This window comes from Orycteropus afer, unplaced genomic scaffold (assembly GCF_000298275.1).
Source record: "Orycteropus afer afer isolate SDZICR_OR568_19922 unplaced genomic scaffold, OryAfe1.0 scaffold00572, whole genome shotgun sequence".
Classification (NCBI taxonomy): Eukaryota; Metazoa; Chordata; class Mammalia; order Tubulidentata; family Orycteropodidae; genus Orycteropus; species Orycteropus afer.
The window spans coordinates 1,177,267-1,197,708 of NW_006922159.1; the positions used below are offsets into that span (position 1 = coordinate 1,177,267).

The 20,442-nt window shown below is 47.9% G+C and overlaps 1 protein-coding gene across 1 annotated transcript in view; it reads left to right on the plus strand.

Annotated features, from left to right (window-relative positions):
* Positions 1 to 18,878, plus strand: part of PLEKHA6 (pleckstrin homology domain containing A6) — a 48,539-nt gene extending 29,661 nt beyond the window's left edge. Inside the window, exons 8-20 of the mRNA XM_042782999.1 lie at positions 694 to 762; positions 2,051 to 2,131; positions 2,414 to 2,563; positions 3,654 to 3,749; positions 5,733 to 5,844; positions 6,439 to 6,578; positions 9,424 to 9,553; positions 9,723 to 9,829; positions 11,518 to 11,694; positions 12,860 to 13,027; positions 13,102 to 13,235; positions 13,757 to 13,902; positions 18,763 to 18,878. Coding sequence (XP_042638933.1) covers positions 694 to 762; positions 2,051 to 2,131; positions 2,414 to 2,563; positions 3,654 to 3,749; positions 5,733 to 5,844; positions 6,439 to 6,578; positions 9,424 to 9,553; positions 9,723 to 9,829; positions 11,518 to 11,694; positions 12,860 to 13,027; positions 13,102 to 13,235; positions 13,757 to 13,902; positions 18,763 to 18,878 — 1,626 coding nt within the window. The remainder of the gene's footprint in view (positions 1 to 693; positions 763 to 2,050; positions 2,132 to 2,413; positions 2,564 to 3,653; positions 3,750 to 5,732; positions 5,845 to 6,438; positions 6,579 to 9,423; positions 9,554 to 9,722; positions 9,830 to 11,517; positions 11,695 to 12,859; positions 13,028 to 13,101; positions 13,236 to 13,756; positions 13,903 to 18,762) is intronic.
* The last annotated feature ends 1,564 nt before the right edge of the window (positions 18,879 to 20,442 follow it).

Genomic DNA, 20,442 nt, shown 5'->3' on the forward strand with positions numbered 1-20,442 from the left:
TAGTGGCTAAGACACTTGCCTGCTAACCAGACGGCTGGCGGTTCAAACCCACCAGCCACTCCTCGGAAGGAAGGTTGGGCAATCCTACTTCCGTAGTGATACTGCCTCGGAAACCCAAGGAGGGGTCGCTATGAGTCGGATTTGACTCGACGGCACATAACAACAACAACAACAACATGGTTACTGGATGAGCCATCGAGGCTAGGCTGCATCTGCTGGATCCAAAGATGCTTCTGTATTCTAGCCAGTCTCGTTTTATCTGCTAAGGCAGTAATTCTCAAATGCTTCTGACATACTCCCATGTCCATATCAAAACAATTAAGGGGTTAACTGTTCTCATGGTTGTTACCAATAGGCCATCAGGAAGCTACACATCTCTGGAGCCCATCTCAGTTCAGTAGATCCTACAGCTCAGGGAGAGGGAATACAGAGCCTGTGCAGAGCAGTGCCTCGGAGATATCCCCAGAGCCAGACTAGGACAATTGGACAATTGGGATTGCATGTTGGCCAGGACATCCTAGGCTTCCCGTGCAGGGAACAGAGAGTTACCTCAGCTCAGGTCTCTAGAACAGAAGCCACCGGGGATGCTGGGCTGTATGCAGTCTCTGACAGGAGGGGAACAAGAGTTGTGGTGTCAGCTCTCCTACACCCTCTACCAACCCCTGCTGCAGTAACCAAATCCTGTTCCTGCAGGTCCCTTCATACCCAGAAGTGTTCCGGGACAGCCTCCACACCTACAAGTTAAACGAGCAAGACACAGACGTAAGAGCAGCTCTCCCTGCTCCCTCTGTCCACTCCAGCCTTCTACTGTTGTGCTCATTCACGCTCTCCTCTGTGGGGGCTTGTTCTCCGTCCATCTCTCTCTCCTCTGGTGGCTGCTCATACATTTGATTCATGTCCTCTCCCATCACAAAAACAGCATTCTGCTTATTCCCTCCTCATCTCCCTTCCTTTTCCTTGCCTACCACCTGCTCACCCCTACCTCCCATGCTGGCTATATGGGTTTCTCCACTAAGCTCTAGGCTGTCTTGTCTACAGCAGTGGGGTCTTCTAACAGGAACACAGACTTTGTTGGGAGATGAATCAGTCAATCTACTCTGTGCCCACTGTGGCATTAGTCATTTTAGATAACTGGAAAGAATATGCTCCTATCCCTGCCTTAAGAGAGTGACAGGATAAGGGGAGATGGTAGAGGAGAGCAAATGGCAGCAAATGATTTGTACATAATAAATGGGGCCAACAATAGGTTCTGCAAGAGTACAGGGAGCAAGATGCAATGGGCTGGTAGGTCATGGACAAAACAGATATCATGTGAACTGGGCGTTGAAGTTAAAAGGCCAGAGGATAAGATTTGGCTCAGTAAAAAAGGACAAAGGGGATAGTTGAGAAATGGTATGAATAAAAGCGTGGGTACAGAAAAGCACAAGTCTTTCCACAAGAGAAGTTTGGCTTATCCTGCCTCCCCAGCACCACTGGCCACTGTGGATCTGCCCAACAGGCCTGGGAGAGGTTCCATCCAGAGGAGTCCCAAACCTCAGAGGGACCTCAGAGTCAGAGGGAGGAGGGGAGATCATGGTCCTGTGGGGCTGAGGGAATAGTTCACATTGTTCACTGCTTTTCCTAGGACTGCTTGTTCAGACACTCTGCACACCCCTCCAATCCATGCAGACTTAGCGGGCAGGGCCACATTATCTCTCCTCAACCCTTTGTGAATTGGAACCCCCCAGAGGATGGGGGTATAGGAACTTTACATTGGATCTTCAGCCCTCTCCTCTTTCAACCTGACTCACTTCCTAAGACATTGAACACATCTTTCCTCTCAATGGAACCTTGGCTAGTCTTCTCTCCCAAGATGGAGACCCATCTTCCTGTCCCCAGGAGCCTGGACAACTAGGTCCTTCAAGGTCAAGGTGAAGGCCCAGGGCTCCACAGCAGGGAAAGGAGGTGGTATCCAGAAGCCAGGCCCTTCCAACACAATTTCAGGTCCCCATCCAACCATGTCTTTCATCCCCTTCTTTCTCCTTCCTCTCCTACTCTCTTGGGACCCCAGAAGCTACTGGGCAAACTGTGTGAGCAGAACAAGGTGGTGAGGGAGCAGGACCGGCTGGTGCAGCAACTGCGGGCTGAGAAGGTGAGAACCTGGAGTTGCCTTGAGTCGGGGCAAGTGGGTGGTGCTGGCTTGGAGCAGATTGTGAGCAGTTCTCCATCTTGATTAAGCTGATTATCCTTCCTTTGACTTGCTTCCTGCACTTAATCACAACTGCTGAAGCTCTCCCAGGGACCTTAGCCAGTGAGAGAACAACCTCCACTATGTTGCCTAGTTGAACCTCAGACTTCTCAGGCCTTTACTATTATCAACCCGAGAGAGGAGTTATCAGGGCTGCTCACAGCTGGTCCTCCTGCTTTCTCTCAGGAGAGCCTGGAAAGTGCCTTGATGGGAACCCACCAGGAACTGGAGATGTTTGGGAGCCAACCCACCTACCCAGAGAAGCTGCTGCACAAGAAGGAATCACTGCAGAACCAGCTCATCAACATCCGGGTGGAGCTGTCTCAGGCGACCACGGTAACCAGAGATGGTGCCTGAGTCCAACTCCCCTCCTTACCCCTCACTCCCATCTCCCTGTCAGTGCCCAGATAGGAGAACCACCCATCCCCTCCCAGGCTATGCTGTCCTAATCCAGATCCTTCTCTAAGGGCAAGAGCAGGGTGGTCCTGCCTCGGAAGGGCATAAGCAAAGACCTTCACACTGCCTTGCAGATAGACTATAAGTGTGCTAGCCTGCTCCTTCCATAGAGTCTCCACCAAGGAAACAGGCTCATTTCCCACAAATGATACATGCACCAGATTCATTCAGGACACCACAAAGACAAGGGCTACTTATTTCCTTGGCTGCTCTAACACCTTGCTGCCCACTTCTATCCTTTCTCCTGGACACCTAGGGCACCGGTGCAAATACTGCTGTCCTGGTCATTTCCTGGTAGGGACAGGACAGGCTCTCTAGTACAGGTTGTGTGAATAATAGCTCTAAGAGGCAGCAGCAAAAGCTCCAGGGGAGTGTGGCTCAGAAAGGAGAGAGGTCTCCAATTCCAGAGAACAAACATCTCTTTCAGGCTGTTTTTGTTTTGCCCTTCACCATTTTCTCCCAAGTTGGGGAGAACAGGCTGGGTATAAGAATTCCCATGTGATGCAAATAGTTAAGGCACTGAACTGCTAACTGAAAGGTTGGAGGGTCAAGCCCATCCAGATGCACCACAGAAGAAAGGCCTGTCAAGCTACTTTCAAAAAATTCAGCAATGCATTGAAAACCCTGTGGAGCACAGTTCTACTCTAACATAAATCAGGCCACCATGAGTTGGAACCAAATCCATGGCAACTAGTTCTTATGGGGCTGACATTACCTCTTTCAATCTGTCTAAGTACCTGGAGAAGATTCTGTTTTCTCTTTATTTGGTTTCCAACTCTCCACCAAAGGCAGAGGACAGGCTGTTGTACTTCTTACAAGGCCAATGTTTGATTGTTCATCAGAGTGTCTCAGCCCTGTGGCCCTTTCCTCCTGTCCCCCTGTGCCTTCCTGGCTCTGGACACCTTCCTAGCACAAGGAGGGATGCTTTGGTGATGGCATGTTCTCAGTCACCCTTCCTCCTCCCTTGCAGGCCCTAACTAACAGCACCATAGAGTATGAGAACCTCGAGTCGGAGGTCTCTGCCCTACATGATGACCTCTGGGAGCAACTCAATTTGGACATCCAGGTGAAGAGGGCTCCTGGGCAAGTGAGGGTTGGTTGGTATGTGGTCTGGCCCTGCTCTTGTCCTTTTGGGCAAAAGAGAAAAGAGATTGGAGTGGAGATCTCAAAGACTTAGCACTAGGAATTAGTCCTACCTGAGACAGAAGAAAAGGTTGCAGACTACTTAAAATAGACTTTACATTTTAAGGATGAAGATCATATGGAATTCTTCTTTAGGTCTGTGAGTTCACAAGGGAAGGAGCTGAAGCTGAAGCATGGAGGATTTAGGTTAGATGCATAGACGTATATGGAGTCCTTGGCTAGGGCAGACTGTTAACATGCTCAGCTGCTAACTGAAAAGCTGGAGATTCAAGTCCAGCCAGAGATGCCTTGGAAGAAAGACCTGGCAATCTACTTCTGAAAAATCAGCCACTGAAAACCCTTGGAGCCCAGTTCTACTCTCACACATATGGGTTTTGTTTGTTTGTTTGTTTAATTAATAGAAGTATATATGCCAGAAGAGGAACTCTGGTGGTATAGTGGTTAAAACATTCGGCTGCTAACTAAAAGTTGGTGATTCAAACCCACCAGCTGCTCAGAGGGAGAAAGATTTTTAGCCTTGGAAACCCTATGGGGAAGTTCTACTCTGTCTTATAAGGTCACCATGAGTTGGAATCAACTCAATGACCATGGGTTTGGATTTGGATATACCAGAAGAGTCTGCATGAGCACTCTGTTCAGGAATTTTAAGATAGGAAAAAGACTTTCTTTTCTGAAATAGGTTAGAAACACTCCACTGAGAGATAAGAGGATGGGCATGTTGATCTTGGGGAATTCTTGTTCTTTGATTCCCTGTCTCTTCTCTACCTAGATCCTGCCTCTTATCTAACTAGTTTTGCAAGCTCTGTCTCCCTGATGCAGTTAACACCTTGGTTTTTTGCCCCCTCTTTTCTTCCTGTTTCCCTCCTGTTAATAACTGTGCCAACACAACTTTGCAGCAGTAAGGTGTAGTAAAGACCTGCGTGCTGCCACATCCTGTGGCCAAGCCTCACTTTAAACACAAATATTTCAGGAGGGAGGACAGGTGTTATAGTTAAGAGCACCAGATTTTGAGTCACATAGACCCAGATTCAAAGGTGGTCAGTCACACTACTTACTAAACATACATACAGTCTAGGGCAGGAGTCTCCTTTTCATCTCTAGAGTGGTGTTAATTGCTGTTCTCGCAGAGGTGAGTAACTGTAAGCAAAGCACTTAGCACAGCACTGGGCACAGTGATGCTAAATAAATGGTAGTTATTTTTTCAAAGACTATCAACTGTAACTGAATATAATTCATGAGTGTTTAAGGGTATGCTGGGTGTGGGTATTGCAAAAGGGCTGTCTGGATGTAAAGAGAAACAGTAAACTGAAAGCTCTCGGCCCCTGGAAAACAGGCTACCATAAAATATCCACTTAGAGAAGGCTTCACCGTAAGACCACCCAGATGTCCCCTGGAGGGACTCAGAAGGACTCCTCACATTCTCTTGGTTCTAAGGACTTGTTTTTATCACATGGGGCTCTTTACTGGAATATCAGAGCCCTACCTCAGAAGGAAGATGGGGCAATCTACTTCCGTAGTGATACTGCCTCAGAAACCCAAGGAGGGGTCACTATGAGTTGGGTCTGACTCGATGGCACATAACAACAACAACACCTCGACCTCACTGGCAATTTTAGAACACCGTTTTGTGGAATCCAAAGAGGCAAAAGCTGCCTATGAGAAAGATAGGTGCCCTGGCAAGAAGTGTATATATGTGAGAGGGAGAGAGTGTGTATATATGTGTTTCAGTGTGTGTATGTGAGTGTGTATATTGTGAGTGTATGTATATGTGTGTGCATGCAGGGCTCTTGCCACGACTGGTCCAAAGGACTGTAGGTCCAAAGATGCCTATGCTCCAGGCTGAGGAGGCAAGACTAGGGCACTTGGTCGCAGCTGCTTTCTTTGACTTGCCTTTGGGCTGTTTCAGAATGAGGTGCTGAACCGACAAATCCAGAAGGAGATCTGGAGGATCCAGGATGTGATGGAGGGACTGAGGAAGAATAACCCATCCCGGGGCACAGATACAGCCAAGCACAGAGGTGAGTGCCTCTTTAGCCAGCCTCCAGGGGTTCTGGCCTCTGTGTTACACCTGCCAGCTGACACTTCTCTAGGCCCTCACACTATGCTCAGACCTAGTGAGGCCTTCTCAGGACTCCAAAATCTTCCCTGGGTTCCAGGATGGTAGTTAGGACTCCCTTATCTGCTCCCCTCCTGCATCCAGACCAGATATACCACTGAGTCACTGTTGACTTGTTGATCTTCTTCCTCAGCAAAGATAGAAGAGCAACTTGGTCTCCCCAGACCCCAAGAGCACAGGCCTTTGCTGACTGGTGTTCACTATCATAGTGACTTCCTTAAGCCCTGGAACCTCAGGGTAGCTTACTTTAACACCTCAGAGGCAACAGCATCATGCCCATCCACCGTCTTTCCCTGCCCAACACATCTCTCAACAGCCAACCTCTGATTGTAGCACCAGCAATATATCCCCCCAGTAGGCCCAGGGGGACCTGGGACACTGAATCATCCCTCCTATATCCCTGCTCTGGTTTTTCCCTTCACTTGTGGTGCCCATTCTCACACCAGGCCCTACTCTACTCCCTCCCTCATCTCTCTCCCCTTCTGTTTTTTCCAAGGAGGACTTGGGCCCTCAACCACCTACAGCTCCAATAGCCCAGCCAGCCCTCTCAGCTCCGCCAGCCTTACCAGCCCCCTGAGCCCCTTTTCACTGGTGTCTGGCTCTCAGGGGTCCCCTACTAAACCTGGGTCCAATGAGGTAAGCTGAGAAGATGCAGTAGAAGGTAGGTGGGGGAGGGGAGGGACCAGATCCTCCTTTGAAATGACACAAATTCTGTCTCCATCCCTTGTCCCCAGAGGCATCCAGGCCTAGTGCTTTGGCTTTCTGTTTAAGGCCGTCATTCTCACACCCTGTTTTGTGACCTTTCCTCCAGATTTCCCCTTTACCTGTTCTCATCTCCCGCTGTCTTCTTTAGCATCCTTTCAGGGATGTGTCTTCCTGAGCACCAGGAAGCAAATTTAATAGGAATTTAAAGCCAGGATTTTCCCAGAGGGTGAGAGGGTAGAGGGTCAGTGAGGGGAGCAGGTTCTCAGGCAGTCAATCAACTATTGACTGAGGTTCTACTATGGGTAGGAGATGGTCTAAGGCCCTCTTGGAAAGATTCACAGGTCACCACCAGCCTTTCACTCAAGGAGTCCAGAATCCAAGGGGAATCAAGATTGAATCATAGAAAACAACCAGCTTATGGAATATGACAGTGTATGTCTCAATATTGAGCCATTATGGTTTAGACTATAAATGCCCTGATGTTCCAGAGACGGGGGATCACTGACTAGGAAAGGAGGTTGGAACATAAACTAGGTCAGTGACACTTTGGGTAGTATTCATTGCAGCACTATTTACAATATGCAAAAGGTAGAAACAAGTGCCCATCAATGGATAGATAGATAGATAAAATGTGGTACATACATACAATGCAACACTACTCAGCCATAAAGTGAAAACAAGTCCTGATACATGCTACAACATGGATGACTGAGTAAAATAAGTTCAACACAAAAGGACAAATACTGAATGATCTCACTCATGCTACAGTAGGCAAATGTGTAGAGACCAAAGTTTATTGGTGGTTACCAGGGGCAGGAGGGACAGGGAAAGGAGGAATCATTGTTAAGGAAACAGTGTCTGTTGGTGGTGATGGGAAATTTGGCAATGATGATGGGTGATGGTTGCACAACATGATTAATGTATCACTAAATTGTACACCTGAGAAATGTTGAGTTGGCAAATGTTGTGTTGTATATATTTTTACAACATTAAAAAAAGAGAGAATTTGTATAGGAGGGGAACAAGGGAAAGGCAGTGCAGGCAAGAGGGAGTGTAAGAGCAAAGGCATAGGGGTGGGAATGTGCGAACATCATGGTCAGAAAATGAAGGAAAGCTTTGCAGAAATCTGCATTGGGAAGCAATGGGGAGCAGTAGATGGGTCGGGGTCTTAGTTGAGGAGGGGTTTGAAGGGCAGGTGAAGAGCTAGCTCTGAGGTTGAAGCTCCATCCAGGCCAAGCGGTGGGGTTTAGGGGTCCTGGAGGCCCACCCCAGGTTTCCAGCCATGTTGTTGTCTGCCTCCTGCTAACATTCTTTTCTCCTGCTCTCACAGTGGCTGCTCTTGTTTCTTCTAATGCTATGGCTTCTCTCTACCTCAGGAACCTGGCCCGCCTCGGCCTCCCCTCCCCAAAGCCTACGTCCCCTTGGAGTCTCCTCCAACCGTCCCTCCACTCCCTAGTGAGAGCCGCTTCTGGCCATACCCCAACTCCCCTTCCTGGCACCGCAGTGGCGAGACAGCCAGGGGCCAGGTACCCAGCACCCTTGGTTCCTGGAGGGTGGGGGCAGGGGGATGGGACAAAGGGCCAGGCTGGGGACAAGGCAGGGTACTAGAATAAAGGAGTCATTTTTGCCATTTGAGTATTATTTTCCCTAGCTGGACCGTGGAATAAGGGGAAGAATGATTTAGAGAGTCACATGGGTTCTCTTTCCCCTTTTTGCTTTCTACTTTCTATAGATCACAGGAAAATTAGTTTATGGGCAGCAAATGGTTGTGGGTGGTGGTGGTATGCCCCACCTCAGCCGGCTTGACCAGCCAATGGAAATGTAATGACTCCTACCAGCGCCATTCTAGTCCCTTCCTATGTCTTACCTACCTCCAACCCTAATCCTCCTGTGGTCTCTCTCTGTCTCTGCCTTACCTCATGTCTTTTTGGGTCTCAGAAGCCCCTGGGGTATAAGGATATAGGCTCTTTTCTCCCCTGATCTGGTTCTTTCTCTTGCATAGATCTCTAGCCAAGATCCAGGAGAGATGTACAAAGTTAGAAGAGGTGGTGTGGTAAACAGAGAGTCCTGTGCCTAAAATTAACCTAGACTCAGCTACTAATAATATATATAACCCTTAAGGGTTTACTGGGTGAGATAGGAAGAGCAGGTTATATTACCTTGATTTCTCAGATGTTCCTGTCCTCTCTATTTAGACTACAACCGAAGTTTCTGACCTCTGGCCTGGTTTTCTTTCTATTGCATTCTCCTCATTGAAACTTAGATTCTTGAACTGTACGATGATAGGGTGTAGTTTAGATGATGCCTGAGGTCCCTTCTGTTCCCATGAAGCTGAATGCACTTTCTGTCCCCACAAAATCCTGGTACCAAGGCCCACCAAGTTCTCTTTGTTCAAGTCTTAGGTGAGATCCTGACAGACTCAGAGACCCTTGGCCTTGGAGCCCCTCTGCTGGCCATTCCTTTACTCTGGCTCATGGAAATTCTGTGCTTCTCAGTGCTTACTAAGAGCTCTGGTTGGGTTGGGCCTTTCTGATGGTCCTTGAGATCTTATTCTCCTAGGTGGTCCCACACTGGCCAGCCTTAAGGTGATGTGGGTAGGAGCCTCCAGTGCATCCCCACCTACTTCCCAGTTGGCACATATAAAGATTTAGAGCTTCCCTGTACCCTGTGCTTTCAAGGATTTAAGCTTCAACCACTGTAAAACAAAGAAACACGGCAGGGGCCAAATGCCTGAAAGGCACTCTATCTTCAGCCATCTTCCATTTTCTCTTCCTAGCCCAAGGCAAACCATGAGCAAAGCAAGAAAGACCCCCACCAGACACCACCTCTGGACACCCCCAAAGATATCAGTCTTGTACCTACCAAGCAAGAGATGGAAGCGGACAAGCAGGCAGCTCTCAACAAAGGTATTTCCTACCTCCTCCTCCTCCCCTAGAAATAGGGCTAAGGGTTGAGAGAGGTGGCCTGGGTGCTCATTTGTACCCAAAGACAGTGCTTACCTAACCTGCTTACCTATCCATGGTGGGCGGGACTGAGCCTCTCTCTGAGAAGCAGCCTCTTCTGTCTCTAATGCAGTTGGCATTGTGCCTCCTCGAACAAAGTCACCTACAGATGAAGAGGTGACCCCAAAAACAGTGGTGAGAAGGAGTGCCAATGGGCTCACCAATGGACTGGCCTCCCGAGTAAGTACCTACTTGCAGCACTTGTGTGGGCTTGAGCTGGGCTGGGAGCCTAGGTACCTGGGTCTACCCCTCTGTCACTACTGTTAAGGAACCCAGGCTAGGGGAGAAAGTTAGAACAAGCAGGAAGAGGGTCAGTAGCCCCACCAGAGGAGTTCTCCTTCAGGGAGACATGCCAAGGAACAAGGAAAGCATGCATAATAAAGATACAAGAACATTTGACAACATTCTTATAATGTGCCAGTGGATGATTTACAAAGGATGGAATGTAGCAAAAATCAGTGGTCAAAGTCACACGTAGTGACTCGAGGCAGTGTATTAGTTTCTTATGGCTACTATAACAAATTACTACAAACTGGGTGGCTAAAACAACAGAAATATTTTCTCTCACAGTTGTAGGAGTCCTAAGTCTGAAACCAGTGTGTCAGCAGGGTTGGTTCCTTCTGGGAATCACATGCTGAATCTCTTTAGTAAAAGGCTATCCCTGCATATCCTTGGACTTCTCTCCAGGGCACAATTTCTCCATAGTGAATTTCCTAATTTTAGCATTCTTTACAATCTGGATAGTCTGAGAACCTCCCAAATCAAATACTCATTCATTTTTGCTTAACAGTTCCTTCCTCAATATATCTCTTTCCTCTCACATTTTACCATACACAGCAAGGAGAAGCCATGCTCTACCCATAAACACTTTACTGGAAAATCTCCTCAGCCAAATATCCAAGTTCGTTGCATTTAAGTTCTGCTTTTCATCCAACAGCAGAACACAATTCCGGCTAGTTTCTGCCACTTTATAACAAGGAGCATCTTTCTTCCAGTTTCCAATAACATTGTTCCTCATTTTCTTTTGGGACATCATCAGAAGAACCTTTAACATTTATATTTCTACCAATATTCTTTCATGACAATATATGTAATCTCTAAAATGATAAACTTTCTCTACTTTGCTTTCATTTCCCTCTGAGCTCTCATCAGAATTGCCTTTAACATCCATATTTCTATCAACTGTCTCTTCAAGACAATCTAGGCTTTTTAAATCATGTGCTTTAAAATTCTTCCAGCCTGTACCCACTACCTAATTCCAAAGCCGTTTTCACATTTTTAGGTGTTTGTTACATTAGCACCTCACTTCCCAGTACTAAAATCTGTATTACTTTCCCAAGGCTGTCATAACAGATTAGTACAAACTGTGTGGCTTAAAAAGACAGAAATGTACTCTCTAACAGTCATGGAAGCCAGAAGTCCAAAAAGTAAGGTGTCAACACAGTTGGTTCCTTCTTGAGGTTCAGAAGGAGAATTTGCTCCATACTTCTTTCTTGGCTCTGTGATTGCTGGTAATCCTTGACATTCCTTGACACATCATTCCAGTCTCTGCCTCCATCTTCACATGGCCTTCTTCTTTGTGTGTCTTCTCCTTCTCTGCCTCTTAAAAGAATACCCATCATTGGATTTATGACTTAACCCTAATTTAATGTATTTAATTCAATTACATCTGCAAAGACCCTATTTCCAAAGTCACATTTACAGGTACTGGGGGCAAGGACATGGACATATCATTTTATCATTGGGGCCACTATTCAACCCTTATAGGTAGGCTTCCTATAGAAGCCTTCCATTTTAATGGAGAAGGGCAGATGGAAAAGCTGGGTGAGGCATGAGGCACCTGTCAGAGCCCTCATGTCCCCCTGCAGCAGGAGCGCCCAAAGAGTGCTGTATTCCCTGGTGAGGGGAAGGTCAAGATGAGCGTGGAGGAGCAGATTGACCGCATGCGTCGGCACCAGAGCGGCTCCATGAAGGAGAAGCGAAGAAGCCTGCAGCTTCCAGCCAGCCCAGCCCCTGACACCAGCACCCGGCCCACCTACAAAGTGGTATGGTCCTCCCAGCCACCCACAGGAGTGGGCCTAGCATCTGCTAACACTACCCACTCCCAGGCACAGCCTGCCTCAGCCTGCTTGGGTCAGGGAGGTTTGTGAGGGAAGGGATACCGGGCACGTGGGAGAACTAGAGAAGCCTTCTCACCACTGGGCAGAAGAGTTATTTCAACAAGTGTTTCCTTTTTTGTGTTTAAAGAAAAATAACTCTCAAAACAGATGGGTGATTATTTCTGTTGAAATGAATTATACAAAACTCAGTTAATAGAGAGTCATATAAAATCCACGACCCAGAAACAGCCATCACTTATAAGTATTTCTAGAGTATCTTATGCTTAGCCTTGGGCTGAACATGCTCACCATTGCCTGGCACAAGGCAATTTACAAACACTTTTCATGTTATCTCATTTAATCCTTTCAAGAACACTGCATTAAGAATGACTATCCCTACTTTACAGGTGGGAAAACAAAGTAAGAAAAATGAAATGATTCCTAGGCTACACAGTTATTGAGTGACAGAGCTAGGAATAGCCCAGACCATCTGCTTTATTTTTCCTTCTACTAAATTTCAGAAATGCAGGAAAATTATAATTCATAAGTTCTACTTCCAAAAAGTTTACATTCTGGTTGGTGGATTGGAACTTCTATAATAAGAAACATCATACAAGACAAAGCAATTCAACTGCCTAAAATATGTGGCTCAGAATGTGAATATAGCTCGTTGGGGAATGACAAGTATTGACAAGAGATATTGACAGGATTTTGTCTCCAGAGCTTTGAAGTTAGATAGGCTTTGGAAAAGCAGGAGAGAAGGGGAATAGCTCTGCAGTAGGGGGAAGTGGGGTGGTATGTGTCCTGGGGCAGGGATGTGAGGACACCAGCATAGTTCCAAACAACTCAGTACCACTGAGTTGATTCTGACTCATAGCGACCTCATTGGGTTTCCAAGACTGTAAATCTTTACAGAAGCAGACTGTGGCATATTTCTTCCACAGAATGGCTAGCAGGTTTGAATCAGCAACCTTTGGGTTAGCAGCCCAATGCCTTAACCCACTACACCACCAGAGCTTCTTAAGGGCTACCTAAAGCCATGAATAACAGTGGGGTTGCTGCCAGCAATGGGGATAAGGCCCTGAGTGGTCATGACAGTTCTGTCCCTCAGGTGCGCCGTCACCGCAGCATCCATGAAGTGGACATTTCCAACCTAGAGGCAGCCCTGCGGGCAGAGGAGCCTGGTGGGCAGGCCTACGAGACACCACGGGAAGAGATTGCCCGGCTTCGCAAGATGGAACTGGAGCCACAGCACTATGATGTCGACATCAATAAAGAGGTGAGTAGAGTCCAGGAGGGTGGCAGGAGGAGAAACCGAGATGGATGGGGGTGATGACCTTGGTCCCTCCACAGCTTTCCACTCCGGACAAAGTCCTTATCCCCGAACGGTACATTGACCTGGAGCCTGACACTCCGCTGAGCCCCGAGGAGTTGAAGGAGAAGCAGAAGAAGGTGGAGAGGATCAAGACACTCATTGCCAAATCCAGGTACCAGACTTAGTTGACCCTCCACTTCCTCCGCCCACCCTGGTACCTAGGACAGCTGGGGCACTAGTGCCACTGAATCCAGTGCCCTGACCCATGTCACTGATGGCACACTGAGCCTCCCCAGGGGAGAATAGATTGAGGCAGTGGCTTGAGTCAACAGGCTGGGCCAAGGCATCTGTCAGGGGTGATGCTGCCATTTGGTGCCAACAAGACCTGCTCTGTGCCCATGCACATGATATCATCAAGACAAACCTGGTGGGTTGGCCTCTGGTAATTCTTTTCCCCTTCAAGGCTGCCTAGATGGTCACTTGAACCTATTAGTTCATTTGACAACATTGAGGATAGGGGTCCCAGCAGGTGTTTTGCCAGGGTCCCACTCACCTGGGGACAGCCTTACCGGGAACCAGAGGCTGCACCCTCACAGGCCCTGGCCCTCCCTGCCGACCTCCATCCGCAGGCTCCCCAAGCCAATTGGACCATCCTGTCCCTCCCTCCATGTCTATGTGTCTGTGCCTCTTCAGTATGCAGAACGTGGTGCCCATCGGCGAGGGGGACTCTGTGGACATGCCCCAGGACTCAGAGAGCCAGCTGCAGGAGCAGGAGAAGCGGATTGAAATCTCCTGCGCCCTGGCGACCGAGGCCTCCCGCAGGGGCCGCATGCTGTCTGGTGAGAGGGGCTGGGCCTCGCTCTGCCAGGGAGGCCGGCTGACCAGGTGTAGGGGAGGAAGCACAGCGCTGAGAGGGGGGCAGGGCCAGAGAGGTGCAGGGCCAGGGCAATGTTCCTCCAGGTCAGGATGATCTTTTATTGAGCACCAGGTACTGTGCTAGGCTCAGAGGGATGGATGCAGAGGGGCCAGAGTTGCTGACATCCAGGAGCTCAGAGCTTTGATGATCTTCATAGATGCTTTGTGGAGAAATTGGCCAGAGGCCATGCAGAGAGTGCAGGGAGCCATCTTGCCTGGGCAGGTCTAGGAATGGCACAGAGAGGAAGTGATAATTGAGCTTGATTGGGCAAGATCAGTAATAGCATTTCCCAGTTGTGGAGAAAAAAGTGGTTTTATCTTTAAGTTCCCATTCTTGCTGCATGAAAATAGAAAGAATAAAAAGAGAAGGCAGTGCAGGCAACCCGGGAGCTAAGTGTGCTACAATCACCACCTTGGCTACTGACCCAAACCCACTTTTCTATGAAGAAAATAGAATATGAGGAACTGACTTCAAAAACTAGTGGGTCCTAAGTAGACCCTGATGGAGTCGAAATCAACAGGATTAGCTTTCACTCAGTGTGCACTATCATTCCAGAACAGGTAAGAATGTAACTGGGCATTGAAGAATGAAAGAGATTCTATGTGAATGGGAGAGTTAAAGGTAGAGGAAACCCAAAAAAACAAACTCACCACTATCAAGTTGATTCTGACTCATGGTGGCCCTACAGGACAGAGTAGAACTGCCCTACAGGGTTTCCAAAGCTATAAATCTTTAAGATTTAGATTGCCTCATGTTTCTCCCACAGAGCAGCTGGTGGGTGCAAACTGCCAAACCACAGTTCTGACAGAGCTCCTAAAGGTAGAGGAAAGGTAGGGTTAAATCGTGGGGCCTAGTAGACTGAGTATTTCCTTATCAGCAGGAGAAAAGGTGGAAAAGATCCAGAGATAGATCGGGATTGAGGGCTCTGAAGACCATAGTCAAGAGGGATGTCTTCAGGGGGAGGCATGATGTGATCATTTCGGTGTAGAGAGAAGTGTGCAGGAAACAGTCACAGGTGTGCCCAGGTAAGAGTCAGGCTACAACAAGGTAAGAATTGTGGCTAGGAACACAGTGGAAGGGATGGTGTTCCATGTTGGTGATTATGGAAGCAGGTAGATGTGGGTTCAAATCCTGGCTCTCTCAGGCTCCATTTCCTCATCTATAAAATTCAGATAAAAATGCCTGCCTCTGCTTCTGGTGGCATGAGGATCAGAAACTGTGTGTGTTAAGCACCTAGCACAGTGCCTGACATTTAGTAAGTGCTCAATAAATGCTAGTTCACTGTAGTAGCAGTAGTGATAGTAATGGTAGTGTCGGTGATGGTGTTGGTAGTATTGGAAACAGCAATAGCTGAAGTAGAACTAGGAACCATTTGTCATGTTTCCAATTATTTTAAACATGGATATTTTCAGAAACCAAAGGGGATATAAGTGAGCCCTTAAGAAGGACCTCTTGGCAGTTAAGGTTTAATGGACAGTCGAATGGGTGGCCCTGGAAAGGCCCTGCAGAAATTTCAGAGAGAGGCTGTCAGCTGGGCTGGAGTTGAGAAGAGAAGGCTTCAAAGAGCCCCATCCCACAGGCCAAAGGCAGCAGAACCAGTTTGACTGCAAGGAGGCCTCTGCTGAACCTTCCTGTAGGTTAGCTACAGAATGAACTTGAACTTTCCAAAGATCAAATTCCACATGCTCTGGGCAAAAGGCAACTTCCTGTTTCAAGGGGACAGCACGCTCAACGCTATGTTAAAAATGCCTTGCTCTGCCCCAGTCCCAGCCCCCGGCTCTCTCAACTACAGTTCTCCAGCCAAAGGTTCCATGAAAACAAAACCAGCTCAGCCTATCAGATTTCCCCCTCGATACACACGGGCTTGCATTTCAGGCCTGTGTGCTGAAAGCAAGTGGTTACCTAGCTTTTGCCAAAACCCCAAATATTTGAAAAATGGCCATGGCAGGGCCAGACCTCAGACCTAGCTTACTGTCCCCAGCAACCCCGGCCTAGGGCCCAGATTCCCAGAGCTGCAGCTTTGCCAGGCCAAGCAAGGGCTGTTCTGGGCATATGCAGTGAGGGCATGGGCTGATGCCTGTAATACTGTGTATGGGGTGCCAGGCACAGGTCATGAGAACAGCACGCAGTGGGCACAGGATGTGGTGTTCAGTGCCAAGTGTGGGTGTATGGCATGGATCTTATCATCAGTGAGGTACAGTCCAGTGTAATACACACAGAATGTGTGAACTCAAGTGTACAGTGTGTAGGATAATGTGGCATTTTTGAGTTTGTATGTGTGCCATGAATGCCATGTGTATGTCATCCGTATAGGGTAATGTTTTTAAATACACCTGTATTGGTGTGTATTCAAGTGTATGGCATGTGGGTGGAGAGAATGCTTGAGTATAAATACAGGCGTATGTATGTGTGCTTGTGTATGTATGCAAGATGGGTGTTGTGTGGAAGCCCATTACTTATAAGTATGGTGGTATTGGTCAAGGTGTCAGAGTGTAGGTGTATATGAGAGTGAGTGTACAATGTATGGGTGAAGGGAGTGCTTATGAAGGCATATATTTATGTGTGGTTGGCTTTTTTTTTATAGTATGAGGATCAATAAAACATATTTGTGTATATATTGTGTACAGTATATATATTTTAATGCTTGTGAACATATATCTGTGTGTGAATACAAACAGCATGGGAGAGAGTGCAGTCTTGAGAGTGTCCATGAGTATGCATGACCAACTGTGCATGCAGGTGTGGTAGTATGTGTAATCCCACACATTGTATTATCACACTGCTCTAATACACATTGGCTGCATAGGTGGATTTTTAACTGTATTGTACAGAAAGAGATTATACTTAATATATTTTAACTATTTCTTCCTCTTTTGGTATCATTAGAAATACCCTTATTTTGCTGACCTGTTAGGGGGATGCCCTTAGGGACTATGATGAGTCTGGGTCTGTTTGTAGCTACCTAAATGTTCCCAAACTTCTAACACTTTTAAAGTTATGATGACTACTTTTTACAAAAGATTTTCTCTCTTTAGTTGTGATTTCTTATTGATGTCAGTAGACCTCCCAATTCCTCTGCTGCTTCTAATTTTCCCTGTTTCTAATCTTCTGTGGGCTAGACATCCTGCAAGTCAGGACCTATTAGAATTATATATAAATAAGAGTAACTAGATTTAAGGGACCATTCCCTGGAGAAGGATATCATGCTTGGTAAAGTGGAAGGTCAGTGAGAAAAGGGAAGGCCCTCAACAAGATGGATTGACACAGTGGCTGCAACGATGGGCTCAGGTATAGCAAGGATTGTGAGGCTGGCGCAGGACCGGGCAGTGTTTCATTCTGTTGTACATAAATAGGGTCTCTATGAGTCAGAGCCGACTAGACGGAATGTAACAACAGACTCCAAGAGCCTATCTTATGAGTAAAGGACAAGGATTTCACTGCATCTACGTTGTAGCATCTATTTTGGCTTCCATGAAATAGGCCTTTTTTTAGTTTTTTGGTTTCATGACTATTTTAGAAGTTGAGGTTGCCAGACGGCTAACCATCGGGCCAGGGATATGGATACGCTTACCAATGTGTGCTTTGAAATCGTCCTGTGGACGTATTTGTATGTAAAGTTACAAGTGTGTTGGGCCATGTGGAAGGATACAGGATTGGAAGTGCACAAACACACATATCTGAGTTGTGTGCAGCGAGAGCAGGGATATGGTGTTACCGGATCCTATGTACCAGCTATGTGTTGCGTGTTGGACGTACAGCCTTGTGTCCACACTAGAATATGTATGTATGTATGTGTATATATATATATATATGTGTGTGTGTGTGTGTGTGTGTGTGTATATATATATATGTATGTATGTATGTGATGGCAAAAGCTGCAGTGGCCCTTTCTCCCGCCACACGGAGGGCAGGGAGGGTGATGAGGCTGGGTAGGGGTGGGAGCAAGGGCTGGGCACCCGGCAAGCTGGGGTAGCTCAAGGAAAAACTACAGCGCTCCATGAGGAGATTCTTGGCCACGCCCCTGCCTCACATCGCGAAAGTACTGGGTTTATCCCTAACAGTACAATCCCCCTTCTCATCTTCCTTGCACTTTGCTGTTCTTAGCAATATTGAATAATAATGATAATACAGTAAAATCATGCTAATTCAAACATCACCACTTTAATATTTGTAATGATTTGTTTGGGGGTGGGAGTTGAAGTTTGCATTTACTGAATTGATGAAAAGCGGGTCTCAAATTGAGCCCTTGACCATGTTAATAGAAGTTAATAGAACTCACTTTGAGCACATCCGAAGCCTCCATTTCCATGAAGTTGATTAACATGGTAGTCACATCACGTCTCATATGTTCATGAAATGGAGCCTGATGATTTGGATTAGTGTGATTTTACTGCACTATTAATCATTATCATAGCAATATTAATCATTATCATTAGCTATCTTCACAATAGCTAAGAGGTATGTGAATCTCCCCATTTGATGGATGGGGGCAGGGAGTTGTTGGCCCAAAGCAGGTCGGGCCTCACCCATAGTCCCACTGGTTCTTAGCAAAGCCTGGATTTGACAGGCCTGCTGTGGGGTCCATGCTGTCCACTGTGGTGCTCTGGGAATGAGGATAGCTTTGCCTCGGCATGAGCAGGTTCCCAAGCTCAGCTCTCCTCTTTGCTTGCCCCCTGCCTTGCTCCCTGCCCCTGAGGAGGGCCTTTGCTTGCTCTGAGCGCCCAGCCTCCTCCCCACCCAGTCCACCCACCCCAATTCACTCCCTGTTCATTTCTGTTTCCAGTGCAATGTGCCACCCCAAGCCCTCCCACCTCCCCTGCCTCCCCGACTCCACCAGCCAACCCCCTATCGTCTGACTCCCCACGGGGCACCGACAGCAGCCATACCATGCGGGTCTGAGCTCTGACGTAAGCACTTTTCTACTATATTTCATCCACCTCAGGAGTAGGCCCCCTTCCTTCACTCCCATTGAGCCATCCCTGCCCTCATCTGGCATTGCTTCTCCCCTCATCCTTGTATGCCCCTGTGCCACTCTGTCCCCATCCATACATCCACCCACCCACCCACCCGTCTACCCACCCATCCATCCGCTTGAGCCCACCAGCATGCCTCTGCGGTGCTGTGCTGGACCTGGCTAGCAGCGCCGCTTCTTGGACATTGCAATGCCAAGGGGCTATGCTTCTTCAGAAGCTGACAGAGAACAGAGCTGAGACCTCACCTGTCCCTGACACCACACCCCTACACCTCTTCTTGGCCAGCAAGGCTTCCATCTGTTCAGATATAAGGTAGTCCTGCTCCAGAAGCTCTCAGAAGCCCTAGAAGCTATTGCTCTACTCCTAGACTTTATTGTAAATGAAAATAACATTGGAGAACTATAGCCAAAGGCTGTGTCCTCTTCTTTAGCCCTTAGCACACAGTCACGCCCTATCAGGCAAGAAAAGAACATTGACTTCTATCGATTTGTTCCCCCTTTTCAAGGTTGAGGGAGCAGAGTAGGTTTCTCCTAGGTGTTTACGAGACTAGACATTCTCTCTCCCCCAGAAGATTGGCTGGAATCATTGCTCCTCTGTACAGCAGTTTCTCACCCCTATTTCTCTTTTCTTTAGTGCAAGCCCTGGCTGAGGCCAATGCTGTGAAGCTCCACAGAGCCACATTCTGAAGTCCTCCGCTGCCCATCTGTGGTCCTGCCTCCCCATCCTGGCCCCTTGCCCCTGTGCTCCCATGGGTATGCTGCAGGGAGCCAAGCTGGGAGCCAGGAGGCTGCTGAGAGGAATACGGATACCTCAGCGTCCACACACCCACCCACGCCTAGTCCTGACGCTCTCACTGCTCATACAGCGGTCCTGGTCCAAGGCCTGCTATGGCAGGTGGCCCATCTAATCCAGCTGAGCATGGGCCCAGAGCACCATCCTCTCTGATGTCCATGAGGAGCCTAGGCCTGGCTCTGGCTGGGGTTGTGATGATCCTGCTTGAATGTTCCTAGTGGAGAGCATGCCCTGGTGGGGAGCATATCTTGTGCTATCTTAGGTTAGGACTAGAGGCAAACAAGGGATGGACACTGCCTCTTCTAGCCCCTCTTGACCACCGACGACATTATCTGCTGTCATCCCCTTCCCCCATCAGACCCATCCTGCTGTCCCAAGGCTTTGACACATCTCTGCTTATGGGTACTCCTTTGGGGTCCAATGGAGACTGGCCACCCTGCTTGAGCCAAAGACAAGATGATGAGAGATGAGGAGTGGCCCCTCAGCTCCCAGAGGGACAGTGCTGGCTGCGGAGAGAGAAAGGCAGGTCTGTGCAGTGTCTGAGGACAGATTGAGAAGGGGCAGCAGAGAGAGGGAGGAATGGGGAAGCAGAAGGACACATTTGCAAGTAAAAAGGAAGAGGAAGGAAATGGGAAGTGAGTCTGGGATGGGATTCCAGGGCCAGGCCTCAGGGCAGCACTAAGTACTATGCCAGACTG